The sequence below is a fragment of the Falco cherrug genome, chromosome 6 (genome assembly GCF_023634085.1).
Source record: "Falco cherrug isolate bFalChe1 chromosome 6, bFalChe1.pri, whole genome shotgun sequence".
NCBI classification, from domain to species: Eukaryota; Metazoa; Chordata; class Aves; order Falconiformes; family Falconidae; genus Falco; species Falco cherrug.
Genome location: NC_073702.1, coordinates 15,514,814 through 15,533,460, shown reverse-complemented (window position 1 = coordinate 15,533,460; position 18,647 = coordinate 15,514,814). Strand labels below are relative to the sequence as shown.

Below are 18,647 nucleotides of genomic sequence, written 5' to 3'. Positions count from 1 at the left end.
CACAGTGCTGAAATATAGTTACTGCAGCAATATTTAGCACTATGCATAGGAAAATAATATGCGCATTTAAATGCAGCTACGTGCTTCCTTTGCTACTGCCAAACTTAAGATCCAAACTGTAAATCAATAGAACACGTAAAAGACTTGATGTAGCTCTCTAGCCATATACTTTACATAGTAGCTTTTCTGCATGTCAAACCTAAGACGCTGAAAACACAATTTTTTAACTCAGTGCTTTTTATGTGGAAAACCCGAAAGTTTTCTTAACTCAATTCAAACAGCTCTGAACGTCTAAATGAAAAGATGCATCCAGTTAATGGGGAGGAACAAACAGTGCACACTGTCACTTGTGAATACAGAATTCCATTAGATACCTGTTCAAAAATTAAATATTGAATTCAAGAAACAAGTGGTTTTTCTTTTTCTAGGTGGCCAATATAAAAATGGCATTGTTGAAAACTAACAAATTATTTTTATTTGTGAAATACATTTTACAGTATTTTTCCTGCCACAATAGAGAAACTGAAGATGTAACCAGAATCTCATTCTATGGAGAATATCACAAAAGCAGTTAATCTAACCTCAAGCCCTAGTTTTCAACATTAGCGCTAGCGGGTGTGACAGTATGCTCAAATTTGTTTGCAACTTATGTGCAGGCAGAGTGACTTATTTTAGCTGACAGAAATTCCAACATCCTGTGGTAGTTCTGCTGTTAATGGGTGAAACATTAAATGATATTACTTGAAAGATCCTACTATTCCTTCTGTTTATCTGAAATAGGGGTGTGGAAAAATGACCAAAGTTCATTGTAACATTAAAGAACTTTTAGGGTAAAACTGCAGCTGCTATTTCCAGGGTGGAATGCGGTTGGTATACATGGAATCTACCCCCAGTAGTTCCCCAGGCAACACAACCTACAACCTCAGCACATGCCAAGTAGAACTAAACAAGGATGGCAGGGAGTGAAGACACCCATCCAGCCTCTGTTCTCCCTGCAGGAAGGGGAACTTGATGGTGCCATGTGCTGATCAAATCACATAGTAGCTGCCAAGCAAGCAAGATAAAGAACAGATAATGTCTGCTGAGCTGGCAACTGTGGTGAAATCACTTTCCTCAGATGAACTTTGCTTACTGTAATACCTAAGCACGCCTCTATCTCAAAGCTACTCACCTCCAAGATATGACCACCCCTCACTGACCGCGTTGTTTACATTTTTTGTTGGCTATACCTTTAAAAGTAAAGCCATAACAGAAGTATGTATGACTAGAGTCACTTAAGCTCCATGTAGCAGTAAAGAAATAATAAATAAAGTTAGGAAGGGGAGAAGTTAGGGAAGACTCCATCATAACTACTGGGATCAGTCAATGGGCCGAACCGGTCTTATCCCCCATAGGGACACCTATCTGTTAAAGAACTATACTCTATGAATGCTTAACCCCAGCTGGCTTTTATTAGTGATTAGATTTTGTGTGTATACTATTTCATGCTTGTTCCTTCAGTCAGTGTACTATCTATGGCAATCTTAAACCTTAATCAGTCACAAATGTGTGTAATAAATTATCAGGCAAGATCTGTTTTGTGTGAGTTTCCAGAAACTTGCATAATTGATTTTACTAGTGAAGCTGTCACCATGAAAGCCTGAATAGGACAGGCTGAATCACAGTGTGCTCTGCAGCAGTCTGCAGCGAGCTCTGACATGCTGGTTCTGGCACAAGGGGCTCATCTTTTCTGGGACGTTGACAGACTACTTGAACATAAAGGATTGAGTAGAAAACCTCCCCCTTCATGTGGCATATGGGAAATAGCTACTTACTGTATGTCTCAGCTCTGTCTATGGGAATTCTGCGATCTGCAAATTGCAAGAATATGCAGAGCATAGAAGCTACACATCTGCTGTTACAGTTACGGTCATTTTCATCTCCTTATTCTGTTGCAGAGCAACATTACAGAATTTACCTCTGCAGGTAACGCAAAGGACTAATAGGATTCTTCCCCATAAGCTTTCTACTGTTTTACTCATCAGCACAGTATCATGGATTATATTTGTCTCCTTACTGTGAACCATTTATGAACCAATGTTTGCAAGCAGCAGAGATACCACAATAGCCCCATAACCATTAGTATAGGTATTTAGGTTATTCAGTGTAACATAGGTAGGTACACATATCAAAATCAAAGGTGTGTGAAATGTTAGACATGGTAAACAGGCTATTTCCCTTTCTGAATTATGTACCCATGTGCCTGGAAAAAAAAAAACAAACTGGCACTGAAGCGCTCAGAAATCTGACAATGGCAATCTACTTACTAGTTCTACTTGATATTATGAATTTTGTGCATTATGATAATTTTCACTTAGTCTTATTTGGAGACATGAGCTGAAAAATATTTTGTCTCAGTTGTTCACACTTGCAGTTGTAAGATGCTATAGACCAATTAAAAATAATTGTTGGAATGCTAGGACAAAGGGTATTAAAAAAAAAAAAGCAGGTGTCACAGGAAAGATTTATTGACGGTAGTCTGATAAAAGGGGTGAGAAACTCCTGAAAAGAACTGTTTAAAACAAAGACTTCAGAAATTACCTTGAAGTATCAGGAAAATAACCAAGCAGTCTTGCTTTTGGAAATAAGACTTGGAGGATAAGGAAAAAAAATACAAGAAGACTAATTCCACTACAGAGTGTGGCTGTTGTTTCTCCTTAGAGATGACACAGTACTCTCCTTAGACCTCACTGGCACCTTCCCCTGGAACAAGACAAAATTTCCCTACACTCTAAACCAAATGGTTGTAACCTTATTACCCATGCAATTCTTCTTGCATAAACCAGTTCTTCAGTTTCTCACTTTTTATTTTTAAAGATACAATGAGCACAAATAAGACGACAAAGCTTCTGACTACTTGTGTGCATTTATGACACAAATCGCTGCTCTCCATTCTTTTGTTTCACTCCTCTCTATAACTGTGTGCTTCCCAGAACTACATAGAACAATCCAGGGAACTGGTAAGGAATTCAGCCCATCTACTGTCCGAACAAATTGTCCTAAGCTGTTTATATAGTCAGCAGAGTGACAAATAGTCCCGTAGCATTTGACATCTGACTTTGTCTTTTGGGTGAAATGAATTACCTAAGAAACTGCCTCTTCCTCTTCATTGACTATAAATGGAGCACAGGGAGACCTCCTCAATGTATACTGTGCATACCTTTATGTATATCTCCTTGATTTACTACATCTGGTCAAATGAATCCAGATTTTATGGTGTACTTGTTTCCATAATAAATACAGTATTTCATTGATTTGATTTATCTTCTGAGTTTCCTATCTCATTAAAATGCTGTTGAACTAACAGAAATGCTGATCAAATAACCTACAGCTTTGAACATGGTAGGTAAAGCTTTGGTATGAACACACTCTCTATATGTATATACACAATATATAATGTATTTACATATATGTTTCCTGAGAATTCTCCTATCAAAAACTAAAGGTAAACAGAATATTGCTTCTATTGTAATAAGGAGACTGCATAAGCACTCTGAGCAAAGAATATTACCTGGAGTAGTAAAGGAAGATCTACATCTAATTTCAAAGGAAGATATTAATTTCTACCTTCTATTATTATGAAGGAATTCTAAAAAACTTTTGAATTCAACCACCTTGTTCTTCCCATTTTTTGTCAGCAAAAACTGTATATGCTGTTCCTACTAACCTTGCCTTGGTTTAGCTCCTAGATACTTCTACTAATAATTCTCACAGAAGAATAAGTGACTGTTAAAAAAGTTTATTAGAAAACACTAGATGTTTTCTGGCCCATAGTTTATGTTGGCAATTTATTTTTTGTCTTGCTAATTGTCTATAATATTTATATGCTTATATATCCCCAGGTTTCACATTTCTCGGTCATAACCATTACCTTGTGCCTCCCATTTCATCATTAAGTAGGCCTGTTATTGTTCAACAATCCTGGCCAGAGAGCTCATCTTGCACTATACAGTTGCGTGCCCTCTCATAGTTTTCCTTCATCTTGATTACAGCTTTTTCAGTGATTTGTTCTTCCTTGAAACATGACTGTTCTCAGAAAACTGCGCTATTTTTACCAAACTGTCCTGTCTTCCCTTTGGGTTCCTTTAACAAACTAACATTTTTGTGCTTGTCATTGTCTAGAACAGCATGGTCTAATATTGATCCTCTAGTTTATTTACCTTCTAGTTTACTTACGAATGCAGTTGAATTGCTCCTTGGATCTTTTGCATGTAGACCTTTTGGGGAATTTATGAACAGTTGTCCAGGTTCAGCTACAAATATTTCAGCCTTATTTACATTCTATAGCTTTGCTTATGTTTCCTACCTTTCTCTTCTGTTACACTAGATTTTCTTTTCTATTAATATTAATTCCAAGAATGAAATTCTTTAAGAACAGAGAATCATGGTGATAAATGAAGCAATAAAACATTCTACTACTTGCCCTAAGTTCTTCTTTCCTCTGTTTTGTTCGCATTTAGTATGTAGCATTTCAGGAGAAACTAATGGCAGGATTGTATGCTGGGTGTATGCATAATAGCTCATAAAGCTATATCCTCCCAATTGCCTTCATCAAACTGTTGCTTCTCAAATATTGGCAAACTATATAAGAAAAGGTGCTTTCTGTACACTTCTTGGGAAACTGTCAACTGCAGTGATTCCTAAACTTCTGAAGTAACAGCATACCCTATGACACTCTTACAATCATAAATACATCAGACAATTGTAGAGATCACAACTTTTTAAAGCATTTAACCTGCTTGAGTGGACTACTTAACTTGAGCTCGTGATCCAACACTGTTCCATAACCTATTATAAGAGAGCCCAGCTTTGTTTTATGAATGTTAGGATCTAGCTCCTTGAATGAAACACTCCTCTGCAACTAGGGAGGACACCTCAGAAGGAAGTTTTGCATTTACAGTATTTACAAAAATTTAAAAATCTTCAAAGCAAAACTGGACAACTGTAACTCCCTAACATACATACAAGAACAAAGATGCATAGCCTTGCTCTATATTACTACTAATCATGACTTCATTATTTCCCTATCAATTTGCTAATTCTGTCCTAGGCTAACATCTTACGTAAACTTTGATTGTGCCCAATCTATACTCATCAGCTTTTGTCTTCTCTGTCCTGGTATAGCATCCCAATCCCAGATCCCTATAGTCAGTGGATATTCTCTTCTAAATAAGTACCACAGCCAGTAACATGATTTGTGGTCCTGTTGTACCCATCTCAGGTACGGTTTTATAAAGATAACCTTTAGAATTTGGTAAGCACAGTTACATTTTGTGACTCTTGCTAAACCAGATTCACACCTTCTAATGACTGGACTGTTAACTATTGGCAAGTTGTTTAATCAACATGCCATTTGGTACTAATCAGGTATCTTGGAGTAATCTAACTATGTCACTGTGATGGTCCTTTGTGATCAAATCTACAATTATCACAGGTTTATTGGGAGAGAAAGGGAGGCACACAGCAGACAAAAATAAGAGAATAAGAAAAAAGACAACAACTGCAGAAATAGACTTCCATAAACTGTTTTCAATTAAATATCTGTATTTTACTGTCTCATTTTCTGATGTCCTGAATAAATGATTGCATTTTTCCTAGCATTAAATGTTAAACATTACACTTTTCACCCCTTTTCAATACCAAGATATTTTCCACTTTCCAAGATTTATTAGCAATACACGTTACTGATTCACATAACTTCCCTGCTATTTCCCTGAAGACTCCTAGCTGCAAGCTTCAAGAATCCTTGAAGATTCCATCAAAGCTCTGTGAGAATCCTGCCTGCAAGTTTCCTGGATTCTTGAGAAACTGTGCATTACATGCTTTCAAAAGACAACTTTTCTGAGGAACGTTAAGAAAAGTCTTGAACTACACATCTGTCGTGGTTTAACCCCAGCCAGCACTAAAAACCACACAGCAGCTCGCTCACTCCCCACTCCAAGCCCCAGAGAGATGGGGAGGAGAACTGGGGAAAAGGTAAAACTCAAGGGTTGAGATAAGAACAGTTTAATAATGAAAATAAAATATAACAACAACAACTGTAATGGGAAGGAGAGAAGGGAATGAAATCCAAAAGGAAAAAAAACCAACACAAGTGACAATACAGTTGCTCACCACCCACTGACTGATGCCCAGCCAACCCCCAAGCAGTGATCAGCAGACCCCAGCCAACTGCCCCCAGTTTATATGCTCAGTGTGACATCCTGGGTATGGAACATCCCTTTGGCTAGTCTGGGTCAGCTGTCCTGGCTGTGTGCCCTCCCAATTTCTTGTGCCCCTCCAGCCTTCTTGCTGGCAGGGCCTGAGAAACTAGAGTCCTTGACTTGGTATAAACATTACCTAGCAACAATTAAAAAAAATCTGTATGTTATCAGCATCATTCTCACACCAAATCCAAAACATAGCACTGCACCAGCTACTAAGAAAATTAACTCTGTCCCAGCCTAAACCAGGAAAACATCTCTCTACAAATCATTTCTGAAAAATGTTTCAGAATCAGTATATTGTATTAAAAGCTGTTTTCAAAAAGCAGATTTAGAAAAGCTGCTTCAATAAGCAACTTGCATACCCCCCAGTGATTTTTTTTTTTTTTTTTTTTAAACTCAGCAACTTGTGGTAATCTTTAACTTGATAGTAAAACCCCCAAGCTAAAAATATTGCTAACTTCTAAATATTATCTCCATATCTTTGCAGCTCCGTAAACAGCAAATAATACTATTGTGGTGTAACATTGCAATTAATATATATCTGCTATCCTTGGCTCCTAGGACATCCCTACCATTAATAGGTATAAGAGTGATGACTTCAAAATCCTGCCAAAATTCCAAATTCAGTAATTGTACTCTCCCTACTTAAATTTTCACTGCAGTTGTAATTAGTTAATGTATTCTTCAGCTCCTATGCAGAATTACATAGCGATGTTCTGCACATTTAAAACCTTTGCTCCGTTCCACCTTAGCAGTTCTTGTACATCAAGGGAGAGATCATGTCTTTTAAGCCATAGCCCAGGAAAGCTGTCAGCACCTGTTGTGATTTTGCTTGTTCTGCATATGGAGAGCAATCCACTCAATCCATTAGGCAGGGGAAGATTACTCCCCTGGTGTGTCAGGCCTTCCCAACAGCTCAGCGGCAAAGAAACTGTTTCCAACTTGCTTCAATTTTTGTACTTTTAACAATTTGCATATACTTTGTCTATTTCTGCCTGTTTTGTCAATTTAGTTTGTCAGCTCTGCTGCCCAAGTGCATGCCTACCTCTATGTTGTTTTAACAATCGACTCAGAAATAGTAATTCTGAGTGCTGGAATCAAAACAGCCATATATTTAATATAAGAAATTAATAGTAGGCAAGCTGACAGCTATCTTACCAGTCTTTTAACATAACTGATAGACCTTCTATAATTCATGAAGGTTTTATGTGCTTTGAAAGGTATATATTGTTACTTTCACTGAAGACAGCATTAAATTCAATACACATTTGCAACTTTTCTGCGGCACAACAGAAAAGATTAATTATACCAGTTCTTACCTGTTTTGCAAACACACATTGGATTTCCATCAGCTTGTGCTAAGCAGGTTGAATTGTTTATGCATGGATTGTAAGGCAGCTCACACGGACTGAAGCGCTGATGGCAGAAGTCACCAGTATAAAATGGAGGACAAATGCATACAAACTGTCCCTGCTTAACAGATTCATAACAGGTGGCTCCATTCAAGCATGGTTCAGAATCACATTCATTAATATCTTCACTGCAGTCGGGCCCTGTCCACCCTGCTGTACAAGTGCATCTGAAAAGAAAAAAAGAAAGCAAGCTGACATGGTGGCAGAATGAAAATCAACAAACTAGCCAAGTCAGTTGCACTATTTCTATTAAAAAAAAAAGTCAAAATATTTTTTCTGCCAATTGTAATCAGACTGCACTAGGAATAAAAGTTATATTCAGGTTCTTCTCCCCCAGTTTGTTTGAGCAAATGTAAAATTACTTATTTTAAAACACAGGATTTACCCACTGGGAGAACCACCTAGTTAATGCTGGCAAAATCATCTACGGAACTTCTCTAAGCTGAAACAGCATCAAAAGTTATCAAACATTGAATGTAAATTTCTTTACGCTTTAGGATTAAAAATATGTCTTCTCATATGTATGAAAGTACTAAGTAGGTACTTCAGTGTTTGGAATGAAAAGCACCATGTAGCATTCAGTACACTCTTAGGAAAAGAGGGTAGGTGGTCAAAGGCACTATCATTTGATAGAGGAATCCTCTTTTCTTTATGTTCTGTCTCTTCTTTGGATGCTTTTGTGAAGACCTGTTATTGATCTCACAGAAAAAAAACCTTGGACCATAACCTACATTACATCTGGTTGTAAAGAAATCTGTCTTCATGAATTAGATAAATATTTTTATTTACAACATGAATACAGTAAGGTTCAAAAAATGCAAATAAATATTTGCTAATTATATCAAAGTTTGCAGAGAAAAAATACCTCATTAGCTGCAATACAAGAAGGCTATACGTGCTTTAAAAGGCATACATTCTTGTTACATGTTTTATTTAATTCTGTCCTCATTGAAAATATTTGCAACTAATTTTCAGGACACCAGAAAATATAAAAGATTAAATATTCCAGCTCTTACCTGTTTTGACTGATATTGATTTCAGGTATTAAACTATTCATATATAGTTTCATAGTTCTAAATTGATAAAAGGAAGTGTTCTTAGATAATAAACAGGTCATTCAATGGAGAATCAATTAGGCAGTTCTATAAGGCATGGGTATTGCTTGCCTTTTGTGTGGCAAACTAGGCCCCTTTAAAACAAACAGCATTTTCTGTGGAATTTTTAATGTTCTGCGTGATTGGTTTGTGGGGTATAATTTCCATGTCACATGAAATTAAATAGGAATTACTACCTTTATAATTTGAAAGTCCTGAGTATTTTAGCAATAAGGATTAAAAAAATCAGGTTACTGTTTGTTTTTCATGGGAAGAAAAATAGTTGTAACTGTCAAAAGGCATTCTTTAACTATGGAAAAAACCTCACAACCTATTTCAGGACTCAGTTATAGCACCCAAACCACATTTTTGGAAACATGGTTACACATAAATGTTTTGTTTGTTGTGAGTAACAGAGTAACCTGCTTTTGCTATACATGGTAGCATCAATTTGATACCTAGAGGGAACATCCACTGAATAACACTGAATTACAGGGTACCCACAGCTCAGCACTTCGTTTAATTTTCTCCTAAGTAGTCACTGTATGAAAGTATGAGCCTCTGTTACAAATGAAGTATCTCTGAATCACTGACACTGGACAATCAGTTGCGAGAAAAACTTTGGGGGGCAGGGGGAAAGCTAAAAATATTATCTTTTGTTGAAAATAATCTGACTGGCTGTTGAAATGACACTTTAATTTTACATAATAAAAGCTTGTATTATAGAGTAGAATAATTCATAACATCTTCAAAAAGAAGAAGAATACTCTAGCAAGGAACCATGCATTGCCACATGTAATGAGAGAAACAAGATTTAAGCTGATAAAAGAATTCTTAATATTTCCCTTCTAGAATCCATAGAAATATTTTCTTTTAAATAACCAAATCCAAGTATTTTCATTGATAATACAAATTAATGCATGACTCTCTTCTCTATTCATTTGAATAATATAAGCCCCATGCTTTGATTGTGACATGTGTAGAACTCCAACACATATAGATCAACTTCCGTAAGTATTAACTGCTGACTTTCCGTAGAGCTCTCCATAGATTTCAGAGCTTCCCATACACACGCAAACAAAAGTAGAGGATAATTAGAGGATAATTAAAATATACAATATAAATTATATCCATAGTTTTGTATTTTACTATCTGTTTAAACATTAAAACCAAAGTTAAAAATTGCAAGCTACAGTCATGAATGGTACCCAGAAAACCCAATATTAATGCTGTAAGTTCTATCTGAACACAAGTTAAAAGTATTAAATTATTTGGTTCTCACCCGCTTGAAAACTGTTTATTTCTCACATTGCAGTGAAATATATCAGTATCACCTGCCTTACATTCTACTTTCACAAGTTTTAAGGAATCAAGTAACAGGGAAGAGTCTTAAGAATCCATGAATGGATGATGTTGGAAAAAGCCTCTGAGGCTCATCTAGTTCCCCCTGCTCAAAACAGGATCAGCCAGAGTTTTCTCAGAACAGCATTTAGCCTGCTTTTGAATATCTCCAAAGATGGAGACTCCACAACCTCTCTGAGCAACCTGCTCCAGCACCTGGCCATCCCCACAGTTTAAAAAAACAAAACAAAAAAACCAAACAACATTTTCTTATCTTAAAGGGGAATTTCATGTATTTTCAGGTTTTGCCCACCACCTCTTGTCCTGTGACTAGACACCATTGAGAAGAGTCTGCCCCATCTTTTTCACTCCCTTCCATCAGTTACTTACACACATTGGCAAGCGCTACTCTCAGCCAAAGCCAGTTTTCCAGCATGCTAACTGGGACAGCAGCCTACTCTGAATCTTAAAGAATTCTAAAGTGACTTTCTATCAATTAAAAAGAATCCTATTGGTGGGCTCATTCCAACAAAACTCAGCTAGCTCTGGAAAAATGCCAAAGATTGACAAAAGCAGTAAGTCAGATGATTATACCAGAACAGAACAAAATTCAGGTGACATTTTTTGCTTTCAGACATCTTACATCAGAAAAATAGAAGAAATCTTTTCAGTCCTCTGTATTTTGTACCAAGGTTTCATAAAACATCAGTCAAAGCACTTGCCTTTGCCACAAATACAGGTGTTTCTACAGGAAAAAATGCATTATTCAGGATGCAATAGAACTGTTTTTTCCTTGGTGGTTTGGTCAAAGCAACAGGAAACCACAACTGAACCCTCACATATAGTGTGCCCATCATTCACCTGACTCCCAAACAGGATCCTGATGAGAAATGGCAAGATGTCCAGTGAAGTTTAGGTCAGCTTGTCAGGTATAAAATACACACAATGACGGTCCATTCAACGGTAAGAGTTTGTGCTGTCTAGTGCATTCAGTCAAATCAACTAACAGCCTGAAAAATTGCAGTGCTCAGTGATGAATTAATTCCTTGTAAGCTAGATGCTATTGGACTATCTGAAGCAGTCAAACGAAGTCACTTTCAATACACACAGAGCTTTAAATTTAGAGTAATACAAACCACAAAGCTCCAAAGACATACACTTCCAGTCACCACAGAGGCTTCAAGTACTCACTTTCCTCTTTCCTACCACAAATATCTTTCTTCTTTTACTCTCTGAAATCTTAACGCATTCTTTGCTCCTCAAAAAGCTATCTGACCCATTTTACATACTCCACCAGCTTTTACCTGCAAAAGCTATGCTATAAGTTTATCTCTGGTGTTCTTCTGGTGCTACTAGTTCGTTAGTCTTATATGTCACTTCTAGATGTTCACCTCAAATTTCTACCCATATCACTCCTCTAATTCACCTGAGCCTCATTACCATCTTCCATTATTCCTTCTCTACTTTCTTCCTAGAACTCTCCATTTGTAACCAATCAAATGTGACACCAATTAACTAATTAGAGAGGTCAAGACTGGTGGCAGCCTGGGCTGCAGTGTTCATGCCCTGATACAATTCACAACTTGAAGGATATGGGCCAGCTGACAAGCAGAGTCAGGACCCTGAATTTCAGGAGAGTCAACTTTCAGTTTTTAAGGAATTAGCAGATGGGACCCCCTAGGCCAGGGGTCCTCAAACTTTTTAACCAGGGGGCCGGCTCACGGATAAAGTGGCAGGCAGTCATCTGCGGCTGCTTGGTTTCCCCCCCCAACCCCTGGTGGGGGGGGGACGGACACACGGGTGGTTCTGTAAATACCGGGGGCCAGATTGAGGACCCTGGGGCGCCGTATCTGGCCCATGGGCTGTAGTTTGAGGACCTCTGCCCTAGAAAATAGCCCTCAGGATTCAGAGGAATTGAACAGAGCTAGCAGCTCTTAAGGCCATTTTTCTTAGAGCAAAATTTCCACATGTAAGCAATCAGGCAAGGAGCAGAGATCAGCATGGCACAGTAGGGACCTCCTGGACAAACTGAACTGTAAGAAATTCACAGGCAACGGAACAAGGACCATGTATCCTAGGAATTATACAGGATGCTGCCTGGATGTGTAGCAATGGGATTAGGAAAGCTAAGGCACAGAGCTCAGTTTGGCAAGGGATGCAGTGAATAACAAGGGCTTTTACAGGTATGTTGGCCAGAACAGGAGATTAATGAAAATTTACCTCTGCGATTAAGTAAGACAGGAGAACTAGTGACAAACCAACTCAAAGGTTGAGGTAGTAAACAAATTTTAGCCTCAGTTTTCATTGCTTATCTCTCCTCCCACATTTCTCAAGCCCCTGGACCTCATGGTAGGGACTGGGGGAATTAAGTCCTTCCAGATCTAGGAGGAGGTCAGATCTGAGATGACCTGAGGAACCTGAACATACCTAAGTCCATGGGGCTCAATGAGATACACTCCAGGGTCCTGAGGCAATTGGCTGATGCAGTTTCCAAGGCACCATCCATAGCTGAAAAGTCATGGCAGTCAGGCAAAGACCCCGGTGACTGGAAAAAGGGAAACAGCATGCCCATTTTTAGAAAGGGTAGAAGGGAGGACCCTGGGAGTTACCATCCAGTCAGCTTCACCTCTGTGCCTGGGAAGATCATGGAATATACCTTCCTGTAAGCTATGTTAAAACATATGGAAGACAGGGAGGCGATCAAAGACAGCCAGTATGGCTTCACAAAAGGCAAATCATGCCTGACTAAACCAGTGGCCCTCTACAATGGAATAAATGCATGAGTGGACAAGAGAAGAGCTACATATGTCATCTACTTTGAATTCTGTAAGGCCTCGGATAAAGTCCCACACAACATGCTTGCTGCTAAATTGGAGAGACACTGGTTTCATGGAAGGACTATTAGATGGATAAGGAACTGGCTGGATGGCTGTGTCCAAAGAGGCTCAATTCAATGGCTCAACGTTCAAACGGAGATCAGTAACAAGCGTGTCCCTCAGGGGTCTGCACTGGGAACAACACTACTTAGTATCTTCATCAATCACATGAACAGTGGAAATGAGTGCACCCTCAGCAAGTTTACACGTGACGCTAAGCTCAGTGTTGCAGCTGATACACTTGAAGGAAGGGATGCCATCCACAGAGACCTTGACAGGCTCCAGAACTGGGCCCATGTGAACCTCATTATGTCCAAGAAGGCCAAGTACAAAGTCTGACTCCTAGATCAGCACAATCAACAGTACTAATATCAGCTGAGGGATAAATGGACTGACAGCAGCCTTGTGGAGAAGGACTTGAGGATGGTGGTGGAAAAACTGGACATAAGCCATCAATGTGCACTTGCAGCCCAGAAAGCCAATTGTGTCCTGGGCTGCATAAAAAGCAGCAAAGCCCACAGGAGCCTCTACCAGGCTCTCATGAGACACCAACTCGAGCACTACACTCAGCTCTGGGTTCCCCAGTATAAGAAAGGCAGGGACCTGTTAGAGCAAGTCCAGGGGACAGTCACAATAATAACCTGTGGAGAAAGGCTGACAGAGTTGGGGTTGCTCAGTCTGGAGAAGAGAAGGCTGACTTAATTGTGTCTTTCAATAATTAAAAGAAGCCTATAAGAAAGATGGAGAGAGACTTCTTAACATGGACTGTAGTGACAAGATGAGGGACAACAGTTTTTAATTGAAAATGGGTAGATTCAGATTGGACATAAGGAAGACATTTTTTACAGTAAGGGTGGTGAGACACTGCAACAGTTTGCCCAAAGAAGTTGTGGATGCCCTATCACTGCAAGTGTTCCCAAGTCAGGCTGGATGAAACTTCAAGCATCTTGATCTGATGAAACATCTCCATGCCCCATCATGGGGGGTTGGACTAGATGATCATTAAAGGTGCCTTCCAATCCAAACCATTTTATCATTCTATGACTTCTGCCACTGCCAGCATAAGGCCCTCAGCTGCGCACTGACCTAGCTGCACAGGGGCTCAGCCTCACCAGGCCTGAGCTGGGTGTCACTGGTTTAACCCTTACGCCAGGGCCAGCAACTGCTGCTCCCCTGCTCCAGCTTCAGTTCTGGGGGTTGCCTTTCTAGTAGGGGGTGACACCACCCCCCCCGCCACCGGCAGTCACTGCCTGACAAACCACAGCCCTTTGCATTGGGAGGGCTGGAGGCCACAGCCAGGCTGCAGGACAGGGAAATGCCCAAGACTGAGGATGAAACTAGTTGCTCAATATGTTCCGGATTGCAAAAGTAGTATTAGTTTTTACTCTGCCTTTTTTTTTTTTTTAACATACTCTTAACACAGGATACATATATAGCAATCTTTATGAATAGAAGAAATAGGGTAGAATTTTTCAATGGCTGAGGCAAAGTCATAAAGGATAATAATGGCAAAGACTAAAATTCCTATTTCTTTTATTACTGTGGTTAAGAAGGCATGACCAATTAACTCCTGAAATAAAAACGCTGTGTTACAAACTTGTTCGTTCATTGCCCTTTTCCGAAGTGTGCCAGAAAACTTTTGGTTAATGTGAATAACAGGAAGACCTTTTCCACACCACTGCATTCTAATTCAGGCTCCTGAACTGAATCGTAGAGTTCAGTGCAGGTGTACAACCAGTCCCCAAGGCCCACCTGACCGCTGTAAGAAGTCCTGGGCACTGTGAAAGTACCACAGTATCTCAGGTTAGTGGACCATTGACTTTTTATTAAAGGCATGTCTTGTTGCTTGGATTTGTCCTAAGCAACTCCCAAGTTACTACACTGAAACTCCTAAGTTAAAGTAGGAATACATATATTTGTGGTTGAGACAAATTCCTAGATGTGTTTAGTTGCTGTCCCAGTCAACAATGGCATGTCAGTAGCTTTGCCTTTGAGAAATACTAGGACACCCTTCATTATTATGGTTCGCTACAGTTGGACTCGATCTTAAAGGTTCTTTCCAACCTAAATCATTCTATTATTCTATGATGAGAGTATCATCCTTCATTATTACAATTACTACAATAGTCATCACCACTTTTTGTAAACAGTTATCAATTTGAACACAGAGACTGAACTATCCTCTCATCTTCTCAATTCAGTGCAAGTAAGTGGTATTTATCTACCACTGCTGCAGTTAGTCACTAAGGACATTCAGTTCCTTGGGCTGTCAATCTGACAATGGGAAGTTTCCTTAGCAGTGAAACACACAATAGCTTGGTTTGATTTCAATGAGGAAGTTCAGGTACAAAGTTCAGATGAAAAGATTAAACAAAGGAAGAAATAGTCAAGAAGCTCATCCATTATCCAGTACTTTGATTTCTCAATACACTCATGTCTGCCATGACCAAGTGATAAATCTTTCCAAACTGTGTAAATGTTTATAGCAAGAAGTGGCCACACAGGAAGAAATATTACCTCTTCCCCTCTCTCCTTAGGATTAATCAGTGAGTAAAGTGCAATTTCTTTTACAGAGTAAATTGAAAGGTGAATATCAATTTCACTATTAAATTATAAAAGAAATTCCACCTGCCTTTATCAGCTGTTAGAATAGTGATGGGAAGCTGAAATTAAGGAAAACAAATTTGTTACCTTTGTCAAACATATACCTCCAATTTGTTGTTTTAATAGAGGTAGATGCTGGCTTATGGAAAGCAGATGCACCACCTGCAGTCTTCAAGATGAGTCTGAAGTGGTAGGTAGGAAAGCAGAGATAAAATACTTTGGGAATGGTACCAGATAATAAGAGACATGCACGGATGAGCTCTTTATTGCATGCCTAATCATTGTAAGTGTCTGAGAAGTTTGCATCATGGAATGCAAAATACATCTAGTGTTAAGATGACTAATAATATAGTGCATGAACTGTGAATGCAATGGACCTTGCTGCCATTGCACATCAGAAATAAAAATAAAAGAACACTACAGTAAAATGTACACTATGTCCTAAGATACTTAAACTGACTGAAACAACTTTCACTCTTCTCCTCTGATCACATGCTGATCATGAAGGCTGTTGAATATTATGCAAGTCAATACGTTTCCTAAGTTAACATACTTATCTGTAAACCAACCTATTACTTATTTTGTATATGTTACTTTTCAAACTGACCAATTGATGCTTTCTGTATTACCTATTCAATAATTGCAAAGCAAAAGCACTGGATGGATGTAACATAGATTTCAATCCCAATACACATAAAGAGAACCATATATATTGCTACTCTTTGTTCAGTAGGAACATGAGTATTGTTGAGTACTGGAAGTTATTTCAGCAGTAAAATACTAACCCAAATCTCACACTTCAGCAATTCATGTTCTCCTAATTAAAGAAAGTATCAAGAACTTCTGCAAAAGACACATAGCACATAATTGCAAAGGCATCTGTAGTGATCCAGACTGGAATACCACAGGGTATCAAGGGGTTAATAATCCATGTAATAGTTTAACCTGAGCAGGCATATACTTGCTGTGATACATAGCACGTAGAGCTTGACCCTGTGGTCTGTGTGGTGTTGCATTCATCCCTTGACCACTGGATACCTCACTGGCTAATTTTAACAGAGGAGTCTCACTCAGTACGTATGACTGCACCAGCTGTGTGTTCTTGCCTTTATCTAAAGCTGCAGCAACAAGTTCTCATGTGAACATCCTTTCTATTTAACAGTAGAAATGATGAATATAGTTGTTTTCCTGTAAGAGAATCCTGTAAGAGCTTGAGTAACCAGAATGGGGTAATCTTTCCAAAGACAGGCTCTCCATGGCATACTGGTCCTGACAGGAGGGCCACTTGATGCTGCACAGCCTGGCATTCCCTGAAGGGACAGATTATATACTATCTTTTCTTTAAAGTGTTACCTCCAGTATATGGCATTCTAAGTGATACTGTAGAGTCTGAAAGCCCTTCTTAGTGGGTGCATAATGAAACAGCAAGCCCTGTTGCAAACATTCATTTGTATCACATGGGATACATTAAAGTTACATCCAAAAAAATTCCAGATTACACATATGATCATTCATCATTGCAAGCCAACCAAAGCATGGTAACTGGGGATGTCTTGGAGATTTAATTAAAAAACCTACTCAGTCTGAACTAAAACTCACCTTTAGAGTAAGCTGTTTCATCTAGACAGCTGAGGGATCTGGTCTTCAGAAACACTGCAGAGCACACCAGCTAGGAACAAACTTGTCTTCCAAACATGGAATTCTAATTACTGAAAGTCTTTACTTCATGAGTTAAGCCATTTTCAAAACAGTGGATAGAAGTAAGTTACTTAGAAGTTCATATCTCAGATGAGTTGAATGATTTTTGTAAGGAATCTCTCCATCTACTTATCTTCATTGGCTATAAAGGAAATTGTGTATCTGATAGAGACTGCTAAGTTCATAAGCCTACCTGCACTAAGATCTATGGACCAAACCACTTTCCTCAAATTTCAAAACATATCTAACAGTCTAAATAATTCAGGTACTTTTGAAAATTCAGTTCTGTGGGTTGGCATTTTCTGAAACTATGCTATTTTCTCTAATCTGACATGCTATGAATCCCTGATATTTCAGAGGCAGCTGTATTCCTTTACTAAATAGGTAGTGAATAGTTTCACATAAAATTCTTCATAGAACTGAAGAAATGGTTTTAAGAATTTTTAGGTATGTGAATCTTGGCAGAACTTATGTAATTTTAATAATTATAACCATAATAATACTTATTCCCTTCTAGCTTTATGGATTCCTGAGCACTGAAACAAAATTATAATTGTCTTTAGAAAAGCAGGCATAGAAGTGTATCAGATATAGAACTGTTAATTTTCACCATAAACATAAAGCTCCACAGCAATTGCTTCATTTCTTAGGTTTTACATTTTCAGAAGCTAGACCTATACTTACAGAACATATTCCTGATGCACATTAAAAATTTATTTGTATTTTCTTGTTCTGAAGACAGATTGATACATCTTTTTCTGCTTTTGGATTTCTGAATTTGAAAATGATTGAAGTACAATACAAACAACTAAATAAAAACTGCAGATAGAATAGGCTGAACCCCTTCAGCCTGTTCTTAAACCTGGAAATATAAGTGGATATTGACCCCAAACTAGAGAAAAAGGATTTGGGAGGCACACTGCCAGAAAAAGGGTTAAAAAGATACAGTTTCTGCTACCATAATAGTGTGTAAGTGTGCCTTTTGCACATTTGATGCATACAGAACTTCAGGAGGCTTAGGTAGTTTTTATTCTAGTTTAACTGCTTCACTTTTTTATCCTTGTCCTTTTCCTCATTTTTAAAGATATATTTTCTTTATTCTGTATACTTCTGCTTACATAATACTCTGCCCACATCCTTACTTTTAGTAACACCAACTAAAATTATCTCCTAATATTCTGTCTGTTCAGGGACATGACAAAGAAGAAAACATTAAATTTAGAGGTACAAATAGACAAAGTTGTATTTACTTGTTTTCCAGATATTTCTTCCTTAATCCTGTTTAAAGCAATGAGTTTCGCACAATCACAAGGTAACATTCAGCTCAATGAGCGAGCGAACTATATTTCAGCTTTTATTTTAAGCTCTGGTTCAGCT

The 18,647-nt window shown here is 38.4% G+C and overlaps 1 protein-coding gene across 1 annotated transcript in view; it reads right to left on the bottom strand.

Moving 5' to 3' along the window:
- EYS (eyes shut homolog) overlaps positions 1–18,647 on the bottom strand; it is an 873,960-nt gene that overhangs the window by 517,692 nt on the left and 337,621 nt on the right. The window contains exon 22 of the mRNA XM_027809136.2: positions 7,565–7,824. Within this exon, the coding sequence (XP_027664937.2) occupies positions 7,565–7,824 (260 nt within the window). The remainder of the gene's footprint in view (positions 1–7,564; positions 7,825–18,647) is intronic.